At 41.0% G+C, this 22,371-nt stretch overlaps 1 protein-coding gene across 2 annotated transcripts in view; it reads left to right on the top strand.

Moving 5' to 3' along the window:
* gnao1 (G protein subunit alpha o1) overlaps nt 1-15,621 on the top strand; it is a 198,480-nt gene extending 182,859 nt beyond the window's left edge. Inside the window, exons 7-8 of one of the 2 annotated variants that reach the window (XM_033036142.1) lie at nt 4,687-4,840; nt 12,910-15,621. In XM_033036142.1, coding sequence (XP_032892033.1) covers nt 4,687-4,840; nt 12,910-13,097 — 342 coding nt within the window. In that variant the 3' untranslated portion in view covers nt 13,098-15,621. The remainder of the gene's footprint in view (nt 1-4,686; nt 4,841-12,909) is intronic. The other variant, XM_033036144.1, reaches the window with a different exon arrangement.
* The last annotated feature ends 6,750 nt before the right edge of the window (nt 15,622-22,371 follow it).

The following is a 22,371-nucleotide window of genomic DNA, read 5'->3' as shown; positions in this document are numbered from 1 at the left end:
ATGTAAACAAGTTGCTCATATACAACTTTCCCTGAACAGATTCCTGCTGACTATCAGCTGATTTGAACCTATCAATGGGATAATTAATACAGTCACTCAAATTATTTTGCTATTGCTTTTCCCCCCACCCTTATCCAAGGTCGGACTGACTGAGCCACAATTACTCAGCCTATCGCTTTATTCTTTTTTCTTACAATGGCGCACCAACAGTACTCCAGGACCATGCTAGTGTCAGAGAAAATTGTAAAATGGTCAGATTATTACTGTTTCCTCTCTAACAGCATGATATGTATTTTTCTAACAGCCTTGAATACATTTCATCCTAATGTGGCAACTTATAGTGCTAAACACATTAACAATCCCTTTCTACAAAACCAATATTGTATGTTCCTTCTCAGTCACAATGTCTACTTACAACCATGCACTTTGAACATTCTTCTGCACTTCCTGCAGTATTGAGCTCATAATGTCTGACCTAAGTTCTTTTCTCTCTTTCCCTATCCTGTACTATCCTGCAGTTGTACAGGGTATTGGTGAGACCACACCTGGAGTATTGTGTACAGTTTTGGTCTCCAAATCTGAGGAAAGACATTCTTGCCTTAGAGGGAGTACAGAGAAGGTTCACCAGACTGATTCCTGGGATGTCAGGACTTTCATATGAAGAAAGACTGGATAGACTCGGCTTGTACTCGCTAGAATTTAGAAGATTGAGGGGGGATCTTATAGAAACTTACAAAATTCTTAAGGGGTTGGACAGGCTAGATGCAGGAAGATTGTTCCCGATGTTGGGGAAGTCCAGGACAAGGGGTCACAGTTTAAGGATAAAGGGGAAATCCTTTAGGACCGAGATGAGAAAAACATTTTTCACGCAGAGAGTGGTGAGTCTCTGGAACCCTCTGCCACAGAAGGTAGTTGAGGCCAGTTCATTGGCTATATTTAAGAGGGAGTTAGATGTGGCCCTTGTGGCTAAAGGGATCAGGGGGTATGGAGAGAAGGCAGGTACAGGATACTGAGTTGGATGATCAGCCATGATCATATTGAATGGCGGTGCAGGCTCGAAGGGCCGAATGGCCTATTCCTGCACATATTTTCTATGTTTCTATGTACACATCCTGCAGGGCCCAGAGTTGGAAATCATGGGGTAATATTTGCATCAAATTCTCTCCTTTTTGAATGCCTTGCATTCCTCCAAAATAGCTGATTCCAGTCCACTTTGGCAAATCACACACATACCACCTAGTCTTTCCCTAATTGAAGCATTCATCCCAGGCTTTTATTTGATACATTTATCCATGATTGCACAAAATTTAACTGGCATTATTGGCTACAAATACTTTTAGTGACAGATCAAAGGACCTGTCAACCTGCTGATGGAAACCTGCTACATAGCGGAATCCTGGATAGTGCTTAGATTGTGACTGCATTCATTTACTTCAAATGTTGTGCTGAAGGACGATGTTTATGACTGAGAATAGAAAATAATGATGCCACAGCATGAGGTTAATAGGTACTGATCCATGTTTTGCATTTTATCTAGGACAGTGATGGAAATTGCATAAAGATAGTGTGTGTTGGGTGTTGTCCATTTACTAGAAACAGAACCGATATTGGCAGCTTAATTGCAGCATACTATGAGCTACAAAGAGAGTTTGGCAAAGGGAGCAGATTCCTGAAGATGGTATCCATCTTGGAATGTTGATGTTCTCTGTGGGAAGTGGATGAAACGTGTGTTGGTGGATGTAGAAAATAAAAATCATTTCAAAAGCCTATCCCAATAGATCTTTCAGCAAAGGAGCATGTTTAATGATTTTGTTACAGGACATACATTGTCCTTTTACTGAAGATGGGACGTAAGAATGCTGTACTGTTGTAGAATGATGATTTAATTTTGTGGTGCTAGGTTATTGCTGCCTCAGAGCTGCTCCATATGGGAAAGTAATTGAGATAGCTTATGCCATTAATTGGATAGATGTCACCAACTGTCAGTATTATTATAGTATAAATCTTCAAAGGCCATCCACTGGCTTTGAACCACTCATGAAGGTCTGCCACTTGCTGTAAAGGCTTTGAATGCCAGTTATGCTTATTTACCACTGAAAAATGTCCATCGAACCAATAATATGGTATTCCCTTCCACAGTTTTAACCACAAACTGGGTGATACCTAGTAGGGGTGAGTACTTCAGGCATGTGAACATTGAGGAACATGGGAGTACATCTTTGTCCAAAATCTAGTTGTAATGAAGTCCTCACTCTTATAGTATGTGCCAATGTTTAGTGCCAATCTCATGGTCATCTCTCTGTGGGGCTATGAACCAAAACATGGTTTAAGTGACGACTTAGGCTAATGTCGTGTTTTATTGCTAATTACACATAAATGACATAGAACTTACAATACGTTTGTAGGAAGTATGTGTCAGTTTGTACATTAGCATGTACTGTTATTTATTTCTGTTAATGTATTTATTAGTAAGATGTCAATAAAGTGCCAGCTGTTTACTAGTGTATGCATTTGTCTCCTTTTTGTGTCTGAACTAATGAAGCTGAACATATTCTTTGTGTCATTTAGACCTGTGATTCTGTCGTGAGAGACCCAGTTTAGGGTTGCTCCTTCTAATTTTCAAGGAAGTGAAGATCAGTGAAGTAATCTTGGTCTTTGGAAAGCTTCTGAACATCTTGCAGGATTGCTTCACGTTATATATTTGTGCCGATAAATGACTGACCATCATTCCTATCTATATAGGATATTTGGACTGTTGTCTATCGTTTCCATTATCAATGTTAATTACTCACATACAGAGTTTATGATTCTCTCTCAACAAGTAGATGATTTTAGTTTGCTCAACTGTCTGCTTTTTCCTCTTATTTAACTGACGTTTTACAGGATAATGTAAGACAACGAGTAGAATAACTGAATGCAGGTGTATACCTAGTGTAATTTCAGAGAATAGTAGTGTCTGATGTTGGAGGGAGCAGTCTGATATTTGATATTCAAAATGGTAATGAAATTCAGCCACATGATGTGCCTCAGATATATCTGGGAGCGACATCTCAATAAGACTGCCTTCCCTTGTACAGTATGTTGTTTACTTCAAGAAACCTATGGAAAAAAATATTTTCAAATGGATGGATAGATTTGTTCAATTGGTTGGTCAATACAACTGAAACCTTTGCAGATCTTATTAAATTGTTATTTACAACCAATTACAGCATCTAGTGAAGATTGTAACATTGCAGCTGTAATGATATGGCAGAAAACAATGAGAATTTATTTCCTTCTGTGAATGTAGTCATTGCTTACAAACCTTTTGGACAGTAGTTGGGGAGAGGGCTTGATGGAGCATATGATCCAGCACAAATCTCATATCAATGCGTCAGAACAGTCAACAGAGAATGTTGTAGTTTATGGTCTCATTGTTTGACTAAGTGCAGCCTGATGTGTTTCATACCAATGCTATAGTGCTCAAGGCATGTTTCTTCATGGAAGGAAGTGATATGATTGAGTTGTGTACCTTGGGTTTAAATCTGCCCAAGCCAATTGATCTCTTGGCTGACCTTCCAGTTTAGACATACTGGATATTGAGCTACTTCTTCTGCTTCTGTTTGCTACTGCACAACCGCCAACAGCTAGGTTATCTCGTGCAGGTTACGCTGGCATGAGCACTGGTTGCAAAAGGGTTATTTAGATTTTTATGTGGGCAAGTTTGGTGAGATGATCCATGTCCAAGTTGAAGAGCTGTGACTTGAAGAGTGACAAGGTTGGTGCACATCTGGTGGTGTCGGGAAGGACATTCCACTCTCGGATAGCCCATGGATGTAGTGACTGCAGTTAGCTATTTATGTTTGCACTAATTCAACCCTGACTAAATAAAGTGACCTGAGGACTGTCTTGTAGATTTCTGCCAACAAAACTAAAGAAAAGCCAGTTATCTTGTTACAGGGGAATCTCTTAGCAAAATCTCATGATAGTTAAGTAAATGAAGATACAAAAAAATTGCTGATGTTGGAAAATAGATAAAACAGAAAATGCCGAGAAGAAATTCTGCAGGTTAGGCAGCAGAAACAGAGTTAATGTTTCAGGTCTAATATTCTTCAAAAGAATTAGGAAAGAAAGAAAACTTGTTTTGAGTGTGGAGAAGGTTTGGAAGTGATAGGTAGAACAAGGGGAATATCTGTATTGTTAATATATGCAAACAAAATGGCAGTCATTGTGCATTTTGATGTTTGCAGCAGGTTTAATGACTGTGATTCCCATTCTCCACAACCCTCACTCAATTAGAATATGATATTTTAACCTGGAAAGATTAATTTTGTATATTGTAAATGACAACTTTAACAATCTAGAGACATGGTCAATAATGGAGTGAACAAGTTTAAATTTAGTTAAGAATTAAAATGGGGCCTACCGATGTCAACAGAACAGGGCTAAATTCACATGTTTCTACATTGAGCAAAAAGAGAAGGCTTTATATTTTAGATGCTGTGTGTGTGTGAGTGTGTATGTGCGTGAGCATATGCAAAATGTCTCTGCTTCTAAACATTCAATTGCCTGAACTCGTTAGTCTTATCTATATCTAATATCTATTTGTCTCATATTTATTAACCACGCTCGTTCATACGGTTTCCCCTTTCTGATGCTAACGAATCCTCCTTTCTCTTTCTCTTCTTTTCCTTTCTCTTGCTGCAGAACCGCATGCACGAGTCTCTTATGCTGTTTGATTCCATCTGTAATAATAAGTTCTTCATCGACACCTCCATTATTCTTTTCCTCAACAAGAAAGATTTGTTTGGTGAGAAGATCAAGAAGTCACCTCTCACAATCTGTTTCCCTGAGTACACAGGTAGGAGTTTTACTGATTTAAACCTACCTTTCTTTAGTCTCTCTCGCAGTGTTTGCCTCACCGTGTGCACGTTTATGCATTCATTCTGTTCCTGTCAAATGATATATGTTCACTACTTTCAAAGATACTAACCCTTTTCCATGTCATGTTTGTGGGGTCCATATCCTCAGATGTTCCAGGCTTGCCAATTCCAAATGCGTGTGTGCAAACAGTGATTGTAAAATACACTGGGGCTGGCTGAGCGAAGTTGAGGGTGTGGGTGGAAGGGGAAGAGAGTTTAGGTTGCATACTGCATCAGGGAGGAGGTTTTGCAGATCTGAGGTCTTTCCATATTTTGCAAAGCGTTTGAGGAAGCTTTAGCTTTGTGTAAGTATATAAGATGGATGACAACCAATGAGCATCACATTTTTTTCACTAACCTCAAGAGAAATAGAAAGCCAGAAGATGTGTAACACAGGCTGCCAATGGGAGAATATTGATACTGTACATTAATGAAGCTTCAGTTCTTACCCCCATGATGGTCACAGATGGAAATACTTAAGAGATTCCAATGAAGTAACAACTGTGAAGGATTCATGAACCTTCAGATATTCTTCATGTGTATGTAAGAAAATAAAATATGAAAATAGAAAGGGGTTGAAATGCTTGCCAGGTCTGGCCATATCTGGAGAGAAGAGTTCACTTTTCATCAAAGCTGGATGGCAATTGAATACAGTCTAGTCTCTTGACATTGGTGTACATTTCTGTATATTTGGTCATGTTTCTGTATCTTTGTAGTATATTCGTGCTTGTTTTGGTACATGTGGATCTGGGTGTCCATGCATTTATCTGCTTATTTCAAACTGCAAATTATCTGTCCATTTATGTAAAGATCTGGATGCATGTGTGCATCTGCATATCTGTGACTGTGCTCATATAGGTGCCCACAGTAAACCATTACATATTTGAGCCATTACATCTGTCCATTTGTACATGTGTGTGGATTAGGCAGTGGTCAGTGGTACCTGTCATGGCATGGGCAATGTGACTATCCCTGCAGTGTCTCACTCACTCAGGTGATAATGTCATCTCACAGTTCCCTGTGGATTGATCAGCAATGTTGCCAAGAGGTCTTGTGTTTGTCACTCAGGTGAAACCCGGTGCTGGTAATGACAGCAATTTTGTCCGAAGCCGAACTTAAGACATAGGAGGTCACCACCCTGTGGCATGGGATTAAAACATACAGACCGTTCTACTGCATGGGCATTAGCACGTACATAGGTGGCCTACGGTGTAGGGGCTGAAAGCACACACACACTAAACACCTACTCCTTTGACCTCCCCTGATATCCTCCATCTTCAAAACTCTTCTCCTCAGTGACCCTCATTTCTTAAACTCCTCTGCCCTTTCAGTGCCCTCCCTCCAATCGCATGTCCCCCTCATTCTCATTTCTCTGATCCAAAGGAAAGGTTATGCAGTTGACATTGGGTTTATGCCAGAGTAGAGCAAAGTTGTGACTGTTTCAGGTTCACCAAACAGCAATCCACCCTGACCTTCCCCCTGGGAGTTTCGCTGGCTCAGGAAATATGTGTCCAGAGTGCTATTCATGACAGTAACATTAACAATGCTGCAATGCCCTATGTTAACTTTCCAGCTTGGCTTTCAAACTCATCAGTCTGAAACATTACTTGTATATTACTCACAGAACAACCAGTTACTAATACCATTTTGCCTGAAGGCCAAGCATAAGTACTTTGCAAAATTGAGACACATCAGTTTCATATAACATGCTTGAGCTCAAATAATGCATCATTACACCACGGAACACAACAACACTATTTAATAGCATATCACATATGAAAATTGTGATCTTATGAGCACTTTTAAAAACAGCGATAACCCGCCCCACAAAAACTGAGTAAACACAGCTAAAATATAGAAAAGGAGTTTCAAGACCACAAAGTGAAGCACAAAGTAAAATGACAAACAATACAAATTTATGGTGACGATATGAAGTGTAGTCAGATCATGAAAAGGGACAAGGAGTAATTGAAATTAAAAACAAGTAATGAAGGAATGGCTGATGGATAAAGGGAATATGCTTCAATGAAGTGTCCAGGAGGCGACAACTAAAGTTGTCTCGAGGTGCATGATGAATGAGGAAACGTGAACAGAAAATTGGTTGACAGAAAGGATGCAAGTAAATGAGTGTGATTCTGATAGGAGAAAAGGTGGATGGGGAGTAACCTATGGACAGCTACTGAGTTCTTATTAAAACATAGATGAAGAGTGTGGATAAGGAGAGTAAAATCTCAATGTTCACTGATTAAGTGAAAAGCGTTTGCCAAGGAAAATGTGCTAGAGTGTGTTGAAAAATTATCAATGTTTTAACAGAAAGGATTGAGGATTCCTCCTCATTTAGGAGTGACTGATGAGAGGTCATCAATTTATAATGTGAACAGAGACCTTTGATCTGTCAGGTAATTGAGAGTTACGGCAACAGGCAGGAAAGTGCAGCATAGGCTAAGTTCAGATCAGCCATGACCTACCTGACCAGCAAAACAGGCTCGAGGCCGAGAAGCCTGTTACTGTGCATAGTTCTTCTGTTGTTATATTGGGAGATATTTCTTTGCATGAGATGTTGCTGGAATTCTTTATCACATGGAGTTGTAAAAGTAATAATAGACAATAGGTGTAGGAGTAGGCCATGATTCAATGTGATCATGGCTGATCATCCCCAATCAGTACCCCGTTCCTGCCTTCTCCCCATATTCCCTGACTCCGCTATTTTTAAGAACCCTTTCTTGCTCTCTCTTGAAAGCATCCAGATAACCTGCCTCCATCGCCCTCTGAAGCAGAGAATTCCACAGACTCACCACTCTCTGTGAGAAAAAGTGTTTCCTCGTCTCCGTTCTAAATGGCTTACTCCTTATTCTTAAACTGTGGCCCCTGGTTCTGGACTCCCCCAACATCGGCACATGTTTCCTGCCTCTAGCGTGTCCAAACCCTTAACAATCTTATATGTTTCAATGAGATTTCCTCTCATCCTTCTAAACTCCAGAGTGTACAAGCCCAGCTGCTCCATTCTCTCAACATATGACAGTCCCGCCATCCCGGGAATTAACCTTGTAAACCTACGCTGCACTCCCTCAATAGCAAGAATGTCCTTCCTCAAATTAGGGGACCAAAACTGCACACATCATAAGCATTCCATCTTTTAAGGGAAACTTGGTTAAATATTGGAGGTACAAAGGGACATAGGAGCATAGAGGAGAATAGGGCAGTCATATATTTGGATTGCTCTTAGCTTTGACTCAGTGGGTTCAATTGAAACCTTGTGCTCTGTAAGCTTTTACATATGTAATGTAGGAAGATTATGTGAGTAATCTTATATAAGTAAGAGTAAGATTATATAAAACAGGTGATGGCAAGATGGTGGTCTGCTTTGCATCTGTCCTTCCTTTTGTTTCTATTGAAAACAATGTAACTTGAGCTGCTAATTTGCATTAGCCAATATTTCATAGCCACACAAGATAAAAGATTTACCTTTTTGTGCACTTGTGAGCTGGAAGGAAAGAAATGCCACAAGCGCATTGAGACTAAGCTTAAAATACTCCTGCAACAGGTATTCTGAGGTCAGGTAGAAAGGATTAATGCCAATTGATGGGATTAATGCAAAGCTATGTGTTTACCACTCTGGTTATGTCTCAGAACGAGCCTCAGATCACTTCTTACATTGCCCACATAATGCTTTAAAACACCGATCCTTTATAATCTTTATAAGAATTAATGTTTGGGAATAAACTACAGTTTAAATCCCACTGTGTTTAGTGTTTTTAGAAATGGTTCTGAGGTTTAAAATCATATTTCCAACATTATTGATCAGCAAAATTCAGTAGGTTTGAATGTAAATTGTTAATTCATCTTCATATAAGTAAGTGCAGAGGGGTGAGACCACAGGGGAATGAGCTACACTGACTGTTAAATTGGAGGTTTGATTCAACCGACAAGTCAGAATATTGCCTGAAATAACCTCCTCTCTTTTTATTTGAAGGAGCATCAATGACTTCATGCAGCAAAGTATTCTCAGGAACTAAAATTATCTCCGACTATTCTGCTAATATACAGTATGTGCCAAGGTTCACAACTTAGATTTTTCTCAGTTAGACATTCCACAATTTCCATAAGGCATCCTGAAGTTTGGCATTCAAAAACTCCCTGTACTTAGAAGGATTATTTCCAATAACCTCTGCATTGGCTAATGCTCTCTCTCGTTAAAATCTTTAGTCTAGCATAATCACATGTCATCAAATTATAGAGTCTTACATCGTAGAAGCAAGTCTTTTGGCCCAACTTGCCCACACCGGCCAACATGTACCATCTACGCCAGTCTGCATTTAGCACATATCCCTTTAAACCTGTCCTATCCATTTACCTGTCTAAATGTTTCTTAAACGTTGTGTTAATACCTGCCTCAATTACCTTCTCCGGCCATATACCTGCCACCCTTTGCATGAAAACATTTCCCCTCAGGTTCTTATTAGATCTTTCCCCCCTCACCTTAAACCTATGGCCTCTGGTTCTCGATTCCCCTACATTGGGAAAAAACTCTGTGCGTCTACCCGATCTATTCCTCTCATGCATTTGTACACTTCTATAAGATCACCCCTCATCCTCCTGCGCTCCAAGGAATAGAGTCCTAGCCTGTGTTTACTGTTTGATTACTCTTTTTTCCTAATTACTATTCATTTAGGGGATGTGGGTATTGCTGATAACTCAGTGTTTATTCCCCATCCCTGAAAGCTTGGGAAAATTATGATGAGCTAGCTCTTGGTGCCACTAAAAAAGGATGGGTATTCCCCACAGTACTAGTAGGTGGTGAATGGCAGAATGCTGACTTGCCAGCCATAAAAAAAAAAAAACAGCAATATTCTCTGTCAGGGTTTTGTGTGTGGAGATCCTAAAGTCCCAATATGCTTGGCTGCCAGAATATTGGCCAGAACACCTGGGAGAACCTCTGTGCCCTTCTTCATGATCATGCATTGGGATATTTCACATCCTCCTGAAAGGGCATAGGAAATTCTCTTTAATGACTGATCTAAAAGACAGCATTTCTACAATGCACTGCAAATGTCCTTAGTCCTGCACTGCTGAATGTCAACCTTGTACCAGGAGTAAGTTTCAAATCTACAACCTCCTGCTTTTAACGCAAGCATGCTGTTCACTGCCACGGTGAAGAGTCGTCTGTGCTGGCAACATATCGAGTGCCTAAGTCTTTTCGGTATCAGATTGCCTGTGCAGTTGTGTTTTCTATGTGTGTGTGTGTGTGTGTGTGTGTGTGTATGTGTTAGTATATGTGCATGTTTGTGTGCCCTCCCTTTGTATGGTGTCTGAGTATTTAGTACCTGCACATCAGTACTGATGGCTGTCATCATGACTGACATCACGTGAAAACTCTGCATCTTGGCCTTGGTGCAGGGTGTTTCAAAGCATGTCCATTGTGAAAGGGTATGTTTAAGATGATGGAGATTCAGGATATATCTTTGGAATTAATAACTTATCAGGAGAAAGCTTCCAATGCTCTGGGCATCTCTACAGAGCAAAACAGTTATGATTAGAAGTTTGGTTGTTCAGATTATTTTGGTCAAGAACAAAACATCTTAACTGTGGTGTCACACGCAGGTTCCACTGCACTAAACCCCTGTCATGAGAAGTCCATTACAAGGAAAGTAGTTATCTGATAGAAATATATAGTAATAAGGCTTGACTGTATTTATCACTGGTTTCAGCAGAAAACTGATACGAGGGATCAATTCTGGAGCATATTCACCCTATGCCACTCAATTATGCTGCAGCACATTATAGCCACTGTAGACAACCTCAGATGCCTTATTGGAATGTGCCAAGAAAAATATTTCTGATGTTGATGCTGAACAAGCCAATTAACCAGAAGAAAAAATGGGGCAGCTTGTGTATAGCCGGTTAGAGGAGACATTACTGCATGTTAATTAAACTACTTTGAACAGATGCTATATTTATAAGTTACAACAGCTGGGCTCAGTCATGCTACGAAATATAATTTGTGTCAGAAATCACAAAATATACCTTCTGGAACATATTGTCGTAGTCAGTCACTTTATTATTACAGAAAATATTGGGGATACTCAGGAGGTCAGGCAGCATCTGTGAAAAATACGTTTTTCTCATTTTTCCAGTTCTGATTAAGGAACATCATCCTGAAAAATTAATCCTGTTTCTCTCTCCATAAATGTTTCTTGACTGTTTCAGCATTTGTGGCTTCATTTCTGCTTTTCAGCACCAGTAGTTTTTTTTCAGTTTCAATTCTGTGTTATTATGATCGCATCCAGTTACAGCTCCACTCCAGTTTACGAATCCCCAACTTATGTGCACTCTGAATATGAACGAGCGTTTGGCAGACTGGCAGTGTGGATTTACCAGCTGCTATGGAGTTATAAGCTTTTACGGGTGCAGTATCAACATATAAACTGTTTGGATTAAGAACGGTACAGTTCTCAGGAATGGAACTCTGTCATAACCTGGGAAGGTTCGGTACACACTCACATTCCCACCTCACCTAACCATAGAGAGAAATGTTTCACTTTTCCTATTTCTCTTCTTCGAGTGTGGCTGTTCAGCAGTGAAACCAACCAACTACCAGAGTGCTTAGTCCCATTGTAGAAACAAGAAACTGCAGATGTCGGTTTACAAATAAAAGACACAAAGTGGTGGAGTAACTCAGTGGGTCAGGCAGCAAACCTGGAGAACATAGATATGTGATCTTCGGGCCGGGGCCCCTCTTCAGACTGAAGTCGCGATCCTTCTTCAGTCACATTACCTGTGTTTTGTTCTATTGATAAATATGATGTAAAATACTTTGAAATCATGAATGAGCTCTGCAGGCTATTGTTCCAGGACAACTCATTCAGGATTTCAATGTATTTGTGCAGCTCCCTTAATATCTATTAAATAGATTGCCATCCATTTTCCAAGTTCATTTACATCACTGGTCCAGTATCAACAATTTCTGTACTCACAACCCATGAGGTTGATCCCTCCTTCAGCCAACTAGTGAGTGGCAGAGCTCTAATTGGGGTGCTTCATTGAAGACCCACAGAATGGTTTGTCATACATTGGGCCAATGCAGGTAAGAACACCAAATTTCCGTCCCAAGAGGACATCAGTGAACTGTGTGGGGAGGAGTTTAACATAACAATGCTTTCAAGGTCACATTGCTGCAGTTTTAGTTAATCAATTGTGAGATTATACTCACAATCTTTGAATTTGTGTCTTTTGACCATTAGTCCAATAACCACCCTGTCCCACTTAGGAAACCTGAACGGAAACCTCTGGAGACTTTGCGCCCCACCCAAGGTTTCCGTGCGGTTCCCAGAGGTTTTTGTCAGTCTCCCTACCTGCTTCCACTACCTGCAACCTCCGGGAACCGCACGGAAACCTTGGGTGGGGCGCAAAGTCTCCAGAGGATTCCGTTCAGGTTTCCTAAGTGGGACAGGGGCATAACTGAACACACGAACCAGCTGTTAGTCAATAATTTTCCAGATCAATAACATTGAGGAGTTGTAAGTGAAATCAATAGATTTATTTTCACAGCTACACCACTTTTCAAATTGCTCTGTGCCATCAGGTATCACTGAGTGGGAGACAGGACAGTATGAAAATGCCAGTCTAAGTACACAAAATAGCCAACATTTGACATAGAGTATTAAGTGTTTTGGTTATTATGTTATCAAACTAATGGTCAGAAAACATCAAGTCAGATCCCATCGCAGCAGCTGTAGAGGTTCAATGTGTCCATGCACTGCAGACCAGCCATTACCAAAACAGACAGGATGCCGTAGCACCAGAGTACAAGTTGGAGGAAAACTTACTGATGTTAGTTGGTGCTCTGACCTCACCATTGATATTGTGATTCAGTGACTGTGCTATAAAGGAATGACAGGGAAGGAAGCTGGATTTTATCTGAGCATGGCAGTTTTGTATGGAAAGTCTGTTATGTGCCATTCCTTATGCTGAAGCCTACTTTTTCTTCCCATTACACCTTTGCCTTTAGGCGCCAACACTTATGAGGATGGTGCAGCCTACATTCAAGCACAATTTGAGAGCAAGAACCGCTCTCCCAATAAGGAGATCTACTGCCACTTGACCTGCGCTACAGACACAGGCAACATCCAGGTGGTCTTCGATGCCGTCACTGACATCATCATTGCCAATAATCTCCGAGGCTGCGGCTTATACTGACTTTACTGTCTAGAGGCAAATTTGGTGATGATTATTGAATGCAAGTTGGTAAATAAAGGCATAACGTATATAATTCTTTTTAGTTGTTATCATAAGCTGCCAACAGAACTAGACTCCTGAAACCCGCAGCCTTATCACAAACTTGTATACGATTAACACCTTACTTCACTTTAAGAGAAATTTTACAAGAATCTTTGAAAAAAATCCCCAAATTTCCCGCCACCACCTTCCACCAACACTGGAAGGTGAGCCCTTTTATTGCTATTGTGTCTGCCTGTTTTTAACACTTGACTGTGCTCTGGAACCCGTCTGCCACTTCACCTTCCAAGCACAAGGCCGAGTTTCCAGTGTTTAGTTCCGTGGCAGCTCTTTGACTAATATGTTAGGAAACCTGAGGACGCACAGGACAGCACCATATCAGCTGCATTGAGCCTCCCTCTTCACATGGTGGAATGGAACGGCCCTGAGTTAAGCACAGCAACAGCCTTGGATCTTTCCACTCCGACCGAGGGAGGAGAGGGGTTTCCGTTTACTAAAAAAGCTTGAAGGTCTACTCTTGCCAGAGAAGTTTTATTTTGTTTTCTTTCTTTGACTATCCTTACCAGTGCCAACTTGCCCCTCCAGCCCTTTCCTTACCCTTCCCTGTGGTGAGCTTGTGAAAATGGCTTAGCCAAGTTGGTGACCTGATAAATGTTTCTCCTGCTCCCTCCCCTCAAGAGTGTGCATGAAGAATCTATTGCGTGTTTTGTGTGACGGGAAGGTTCCCCCCAGATTCCCTTTCTGCAGACTGTATAATGGACTATCCTGGTGCCCTTATGTACAGATAGCATGATCTTTGGCCTTTGTGAGACACAGCCTTCCTACACGGTCAATTCAACCTTCTGGAAACTGATGGTGGTTGTGTGTTTCAGTAGAATGCTGTATATCTGGTTTTAGCCCAGTCTTTAAAAGTAGAAGCTAAAATAATAAATTATTTAAAAAAATCAATTTCCTGTGCTTTGTAGCTTCAAAAGGTAATTTCCCCCCAATTTTTTTAAAAATTCAAGACATTTTGCTGAGAGGTTGTGTACAACACTTTGATTAGTTGACCCAAATTAATGTTTTGGATTATACTGTTTCAGCACTGCTTTGATTACTCTTTAGCCACATTCTGCATTTGCAACATCTTTACTAGGCCCGGAGTCCTTCAGCACACACTATGGACCCTGACTGTCTCTCAAGACAGCGCAACTGTACAGTAACAAGGAAACTCTGCTTAGATTTCTTAGTTCTAATTGTATTGGGATTAAAAATATAATTAAATTTGTTCACCCTCCAGGTTTGTATAGAAAAGCACAGCTCTCACTGGCCAAGTAGGTGCAGTAAAGATGTCCCCTTTTACAATATTTGCTATGATAATGTGTAATATATAAGTTAGGCTTTCTTTCTTTCTCAGTGAACTTCTGTGCTGCTAATTCTTCTTTTTAGTGAATGGTGTTTTCTCCTGTGGGATGTTAGTGACGCAAACACCTCGAATGTAGTGTTTACATTAAAGCCACAGTTTTCATGACCAATATTGTTTGTCATTTCCTAGTTTGATTGAAACAAGGTTGCACCCCACCGTCTCACTCTGAATAACTCGTGACCCTTAAACACTGACAGTGAACCAGCTTGTAGGAAAATGGTGGCTGTCCGTGGTGGAGGCGTTTCTACTTTATTTATTGATTTGTTTCTTCGATCTGGTGTCTGTTCAACGTGGCCAGTCTCTTTTACAGATGATGGAATATTCGTGTGTAGCTCTTAAATAAAGAGGACATTTGTCAGTAACACCAAGTCTCCTAACCTCTGGTTTTCAGAATTACAATGTTCCTTCTGTTTATGTTTTTCTTTATGTGCTTGGTACATTTGTGCAGTCTTTGTTTTTTTTAATTCTCTGTTGAAATGTGTGGGAGCTGCCTGTTACGCAGCATTACCTTGCCCATTGAGTGGTGCTGCTCATATTTCAGTCCCCACGTGGGATGTTTGGTTGTGATCAGTGACAATAAGCAGTGCAGAGGAACCACAGTCGGTTTCATTTGAACTTAAAGCACACCAAAAAGTCTTGCGTGATGCCTCATCTACTAAATTCTTTAAAAAATATGTAGCAAGCTTCTTTCTGTGCCTGACAGATTAAAAGAGTCACAGAAAAAGTCTGTTATCTTTGAATTTCTGTCAGACTCTTGGTGAAGAATTAGGTTTTAATTCTCTCTGGTTTTATCCAATTTAACATTTAGCCTCATTCCTATGTTAAAACACATCCTCATTTAAGCACTTGGTGAGCAGACCATTTATAATAAGGGCCACTTTGGAATCCAGCAATTCTTGCATGTAGATGCCAGTTTTCTGGGTTCAAGGTCAATGTAGCAATGAGACCTTTGCTAATTTTAAGGATGAGTTTCACTGATATTGGGAGCATCTTTAATTTGGTGAAATGTTTTAAGCATCACATACATGTCATGTTTGTTCATTTGTAGCCGAAAGAATTATTAAACTCAAATGAAATTAATTGTCCCTGTTATTACCTCAATGAATCAGATGCATAGTGACATTAGATAGCGGGAGTGCAGGGGATGGGTTGGCATGGGTTGATGTAGGGGTAAATCAACAATGAGATTAAATGTGTTTACACACAGATTTTATGACATTACAAAGTGATTTCTGGTTTTAAATGAACCTCAATTGGTAGTTTAATTCCAGAGTTAAGTTTCAGCAGACTCCATAAATTCTGCAATGGGAATACGCCATCCGACATTTCCAGTGCTTTACAGATAATGTAAGACTGTCAATTAAAACCAATTGATCTCAAATGTTTCCCAAAAAAACATTGATTCACCCACCTGATCTCCAAAACAGTGATGGTTAATGTGAGCCAGAACTGTCCCTGGCAATGAGAATTAATGGATGTAAACTATGTAAGAAAAAGGCGGCATTGTGACACCGCTGGTAAAGCTGCTGCCTCACATTGCCTGAGACTCAAGTTCATTCTGATCTTGGGTGCTGTTTGGGTGGAGTTTGCATGTTTTCCCTGGGACCACATGTGTTTTCTCTGAGTGCCTCAGTTTCCTCCCACATCCCGAAGACGTGCAGATTGGTAGGTTAATTGGCCACTATGAATTGTCCCTAGTGTAGGTAAGTGGTAAAATATGAGAGGAGATGATAAAAATCTGGAGAAAATAAAAAATTGAATTAATATAGGATTAATTTAAATGGGTGGTTGATGGTTGCCATGGATGGTGGACTAAAGGATCTGTTTCCATGCTATATCTCTGTGTAGCTCTATGGACATAGCAATTGATTAGGGACAAGGGAATTAATACTATTAAAGGGACAGTCCTGGAAAGGTAATCAGTATTGTCACGGTGGACTTTTGGAAGGATACAAAGAGCCCTGAATTGGTCTTGGAAGTAATATATTTCTTAAAAAACTTAAACCACCCTCCAAAAACTTGCAATGGTTTCCCTGTAAAGATATTACAGTATGTGCAATGCCTTTATGTCAAAATCTGACCAGGTCCAGGAATGAAGAATTATTATATTTAAAATTATGAAAATTATGTTTCAGTAGAATACTAGCTGTTACCCACACAATCCCAGGAAATGATATTAGACTACATTTTTTTAAAAGGGGTGGGATGCTTTGTATCACATTAAATGCAAAACTAAACATGCCCACTTTAACAGATTCAGATATCGGGCAAGATGGGCAGATTATGGGAAGTTAGTTGCCTATTTAACTTGAATAATGAGATTTATTGGGTTTTATTTATAATAAATAGGGCTACAAAAATAGGACAGTCTTGGTGTTCTATAAAATCGCACGTGGAGTAGCGTGAATGGTTTCTAATCTCCTTATCTAAGAAAACATAAATCTGTCTTGGTGTATGTAGATTCACTATATATATTCCTGGGAAGTGTGGGAGTGAGTAATTTTAGCCAACACTATGTGAACTCAGAAGAATCTGTGAAGATGTTATTCAAACAAGTAAGGCACTGGGAGGGATTGATAAGGAAGAAGTTTGTCCAACTTCTACTTTATACCTAATACCCTGCAATCCAGGCAGCATTCTGGTAAACATCTTCTGCACCTTCTCCAAAGCCTCCACATCCATCCTGTAATACAGTGCCAGAACTCCACAGTACCACAAAGGAATATTATACTCGATACAATACTTTAACTATTAATTTCTAAATTCTGGAGAGTGTAGGCCAAGTTGGCTTAATCTCTCCCCAAATGGCGAACCCTGCATCCTGAGAATCAACCTGGTGAACTATCACTGCACTCCCTCAATTGTAAGTATATACTACCTTGGATAGGGAATTCAGACATCTGCACAATATTCCAGTATATAAGTTAATTCACCCACCCCCTTCACTACACTGCTGCTTTAGTAACCTGGTATCAAAGTTGGTCATGTGATTGCATGCATCAGAAATTCCATGTCGCCACCCAAAAAATAAGCCTTGATCCTTCACCAAGAAAATGGAGAGAATAACGAATTAAAACTCCCAGCCTCAATAAACCAGATCTGAAGCCATGTTTTAACACCCCATCTGAGGAGAGAGAAGCAGAGTTTCTGGTTGAAGGCTCTTTGTCAGTTCAGATGCCACCTGAACTGCTGACAGTTTGCAGGAGTTCCTGGTTTTTTTTTTGGATGTCCGGCATCTGCAGCTTTTTGATTTTCATCCCATGAATTGCCCAACCACTGCTTTTCATAGGAAAGTTATTTTATCCTCCATTTTAGTAAGAAGTGCTTCCTAACCTCCTGCTGAAAGGCCTGGTTCTGATTTCAATTATCCTATGTCATAGACTCGCCAATCAGTGGAAAACATTTTCTTTCCCCATCAAGACCTTTCAAAATCCTAAACAATAAAATCAGCTGAAAGTCAAAACTCTTGTGATTATAAATATAGTTTATGAAATATCTGCTCATCATCTAATCCTTTAGAGCCTCTGTAACATCCAGGTGAAACTGTGCTGCACAGTCTTAGATCACCTCAGGCATCTGAAGTTGTCATGGCAAGAACACCAGGCAGATGTGGCTCACTGTGAAGATGTAGAGTGCAGCAAAACAATTACAGGTTGTCCCCAGGTTACCAATGCCCAATTTGTGTTATGCCCATACAAGCCAATAAGTATTTGGACAACCAGCTAGATGGATTTTCCTACTGCTGTGGGGCTGCAGATGACAGGTCTTGCCACTAGCTGGAATTTTGCCACATCAAACCCAGGAAGACTGAATTCCATTTTAACTAATTGATGTCCATTTTGTGATGCCCTTTTTAAAGCCACCAAAAGCATTTTAAACCTCATCTGCAGTAAAATCACTATTTTTTCTGTTCTCATGGGACAACCTACCTACGGAGTCATCATCTGCTGAGTGGGAACACCAGGCCCAGTTCTGCCGTTAACTGTTAGGAACTATTCTCGGTAACCAAATCCTGCAATAACCCAGAATGGACGTCTCTACATTCTAGCTCTCTCTTTAAACCAATTAATATTCTATTTGCTTTCTGTCTTTATTTGCACCCGACCTTAAATTTACTGTACACAATAGGTTTCATCAAGGTCTGGAATTCAAGATTGTTGAAACTGATTGTGTTAGCCGCACATGGCTGAATTTGCCCACCTGTCCCTGTACTGGTTTTCTTTGTCAGTATTTGCTTCCTAGTAAAGAAAATGATACTAAAAGCCCATTAATCTGGCATGTTGAAAATTCTAGCCAGGCTAGTAGATTTGCCAGTCTATCGGATGCTATTCTATTCATTCTCCAACAGACATCACACATTTAATTCCAGTGTCAGGAACCCCCCCCCCCCCCCCCAACATATCTCATCTACCCAGTCCCACCTCCGCCTGCACACACACCTTTTTTTCCTTTCTATCCTTGTTCACCCATTTCCTTGTCCCACCCTCCCTACTCGGGGTCCCCCATTTCTCTCCCCCCCCCCCCCCCTCCCATTCCCGGCGCCTCACTTTCTTATCACATTCCACCATCTGCACACTTTTGTCTTCACTTTTCACCATTCAATGCTATTATCTCTACTCTTCTTTCACACACCTGATTCCTCTGACAATTGACCCCCTCTTCACCAGGATCCACCTATCTCTTGCTAGCCGTTGCTCCACCACTTTCTCCTTTCCACCAGCCCTCTCTACTCCATCAGAAAAAGCCAATATGAAACTTTGTCTGTCCATTTCCCTCCACAGATGCCGCCTGACCTGCTGAGTTCCTGCAGCAGTTTGTTTTTACTCAAGATTCCAGCATCTGCAATCTCCTGTGTCTTGGTCACACATTTAATACGCGTTTTCCCAAAATGTTACACGGTAAAATAATGTGTTCTTTCCAGTGAAACCAGTATGTTTGAAGGGAGCAAACCACAAAATGTTGGAGGATCTCAGCAGGTCGAGCAGCATTTGTTTAGTAGTAGGGAGAAAGCTGGAAACGTAAGGTGGAAGTGGGACAAAACCTGGCAAGTGGCAGGTGGATAAAAGGGAGGGGGAGGAGGGGTTGGTTGGCAGATGGGTAATATATGTGACAAAGCCTGGAGATGAAAAGGAAACAATGGGGCGTCTGACAAGGAGAGAAGTGGAAGAGTGAAATGTTAAGCTAAAGGGAGGGGGATGGGAGATGAGAATACAAAGGGTATCCAGGGGACTGGGAGATTTTGGGAGAAATGTGTGAACACTGAAGTGGGGGGAGGGGGGGGGGATGGAGAAGGCGGGATAAAGAGATGGGATATAGGGGGGAATATTACTTGAAATTGGATAATGTGATGTTCGTACCATTGGGTTGTGAGCTTCCCAAGCAGAATATGTGATGGCATTTCTCCAGTTTGCGTGTAGCCTAATTCTGAAAATGGAGGTGGCCTAGGACAGAAAGGTCAATGTGGGAATGGGAAGGGGAGCTAAAATGATTAGCAACCGAAAGCTCCAGAGGGCCTTGGCAGAGCACATGTTCAGCAAAACGGTTGTCTAGCCTGTACAGTCTTGGAGGTCAAATCGGGATCACCGTATACAATAGATGAAGTCCGGAAAAGTTGCTGGGGTTCCTGGATGAAAGTGAGGGAGGAGGTGTGAGCACTGCAGGAAAAAGTTACAGATTGCATCTGCAGGAAAAAGTTGCAGGTTGGGTGGGAAGAGATGAGTGAAGGAGTTGTGTTTGAAAGGGAGCATGGGAAACAAGGCATAGCTGAGTTCAAAAGGGGCTTAAGAAGTAGAATTAGCTATTCTAGGATTCCTCAAATTAGCAGAAATTTCATGATTCCAAATCTTAACTCGAAGGTCATCTGGGCCAATGGATAGCAACACAATAACTGGCCAGCAGATGTCACTCCTGGTCAAGACCTGAATTCAAGTTGCCTTGAAGATAAGACACAAAATGCTGGAGTAACTCAACTTTTCTGGAGAGAAGGAATGGGTGATGTTTTGGGTTGAGACCCTTCTTCGGACTGATGTCAGGGGAGTGGGCAGTACAGAGATAAGGAAGTGTATAGATAATGAAGCGTAAGGTGTGAAAACAGGACAAAGGGAATGGAGCTCAAGGAAAATGTAATCAGAGAGCAGGAGGAAACACAGAGGGGGCGCAGTGAGAGATGACGTTGCTGAACTCTCGTTGGAGAGAGGAGAACATCTTCAAAGTAGACATGCCTTGAGGAGATTTTGCAGTGTAGACAAAATGTGTAGGAAGGAACTGCAGCTACTGGTTCAAATTGAAGATAGACACAAAATGTTGAGTAACTCAGCGGGACAGGCAGCATCTGTGGAGAGAAGGAATGGGTGATGTTTCAAGACCCTTCTTCAGACTAATGTCAGGGGAGTGTTCAAAAGGGAACTGCAGATGCTGGAATATCGAAGGTACACAAAATTGCTGGAGGAACTCAGCGGGTGCAGCAGCATCTATGGAGCGAAGGAAATAGGCGACGTTTCGGGCCGAAACCCTTCTTCAGTCAGGGGAGTGCTCTGTCAGTCTTGGTGCTTGCCATATGTATCCATGAAGCAAAGAATCCCAAGTAGGTCTCTCAGTCCTTACCGCCTACACGGGACATGCTGCACCATGGAAACAAGATGCAAAGATAAGTGAGTGAAATGATCCCAAGCAGAATTATCTCATTATATGATGCAGCAGGAGCAAGGTAATGATTGAGTTTTCAAATGTACTTTTCCTGCAATTTACAACTGATCCTTACAACATAGGCTGGGAGCCATTTCTCCTCATCATGCCATATTTCTTAGGAAGAAGTTGCAGCCTGCATTGGGTGCAGTTCCCTTGAGAAACAGAGCTATGGGCTCCATAGGGGTCAAATCCCTGAACTAGGAAAAGGAGACAAGGGAGCTATTATGGCAGCACATTGGCACAGTTGGTAGAGCTGCTACCTCACAGCTTCGGAGACCTACAGTGCCCTCCATAATGTTTGGGACAAAGACCCATCATTTATTTTTTTCCCTCTGCACTCCACAATTTGAGATTTGTAATAGAAAAAAATCACATTGTCAGATTTTAATAAAGGCCAGTTTTACACATTTTGGTTTCACCATGTAGAAATTACAGCTGTACATAGTCCGTCCCCCCCCCCCCCCCCCCCCATTTCAGGGCACCATAATGTTTGGGACACAGCAATGTAATGTAAATGAAAGTAGTCATGTTTAGTATTTTGTTGCATATCCTTTGCATGCAGTGACTGCTTGACTGCAATGGACATCGCCAGTTGCTGTGTGTCTTCTCTGATGATGCTCTGCCAGGCCTGTATTGCAGTCATCTTTAGCTTATGCTTGTTTGTGGGGCTAATCCCCTTCAGTTTTTTCTTCAGCATATAAAAGGCATGCTCAATTGTGTTCAGATCGGGTGATTGACTTGGCCACTCAAGAATGGACCATTTTTTAGCTTTGAAAAACTCCTTTGTTGCTTTAGCAGTATGTTTGGGATCATTGTCTTGCTGTAGAATGAACTGCCGGAAATGAGTTTTGAGGCATTTGTTTGAACTTGAGCAGATAAGATGTGTCTATACACTTCAGAATTCATTATGCTCCTACCATCAACAGTTGTATCATCAATGAAGATAAATGACCTTCAGCAGCCGTACATGCCCAGGCCATAACACCCCCACCACCGTGTTTCACAGATGAGGTGATATGCTTTGGATCTTGGGCAGTTCCTTCTCTCTTCCATACTTTGCTCTTGCCATCACTCTGATATAAGTTAATCTTTGTCTCATATGTCCACAAGACCTTTTTCCAGAACTGTGGTTGCTCTTTTAAG

The sequence above is a fragment of the Amblyraja radiata genome, chromosome 17 (assembly GCF_010909765.2).
Source record: "Amblyraja radiata isolate CabotCenter1 chromosome 17, sAmbRad1.1.pri, whole genome shotgun sequence".
In the NCBI taxonomy this organism is placed as follows: Eukaryota; Metazoa; Chordata; class Chondrichthyes; order Rajiformes; family Rajidae; genus Amblyraja; species Amblyraja radiata.
This window is presented reverse-complemented; position numbering and strand designations above follow the sequence as displayed.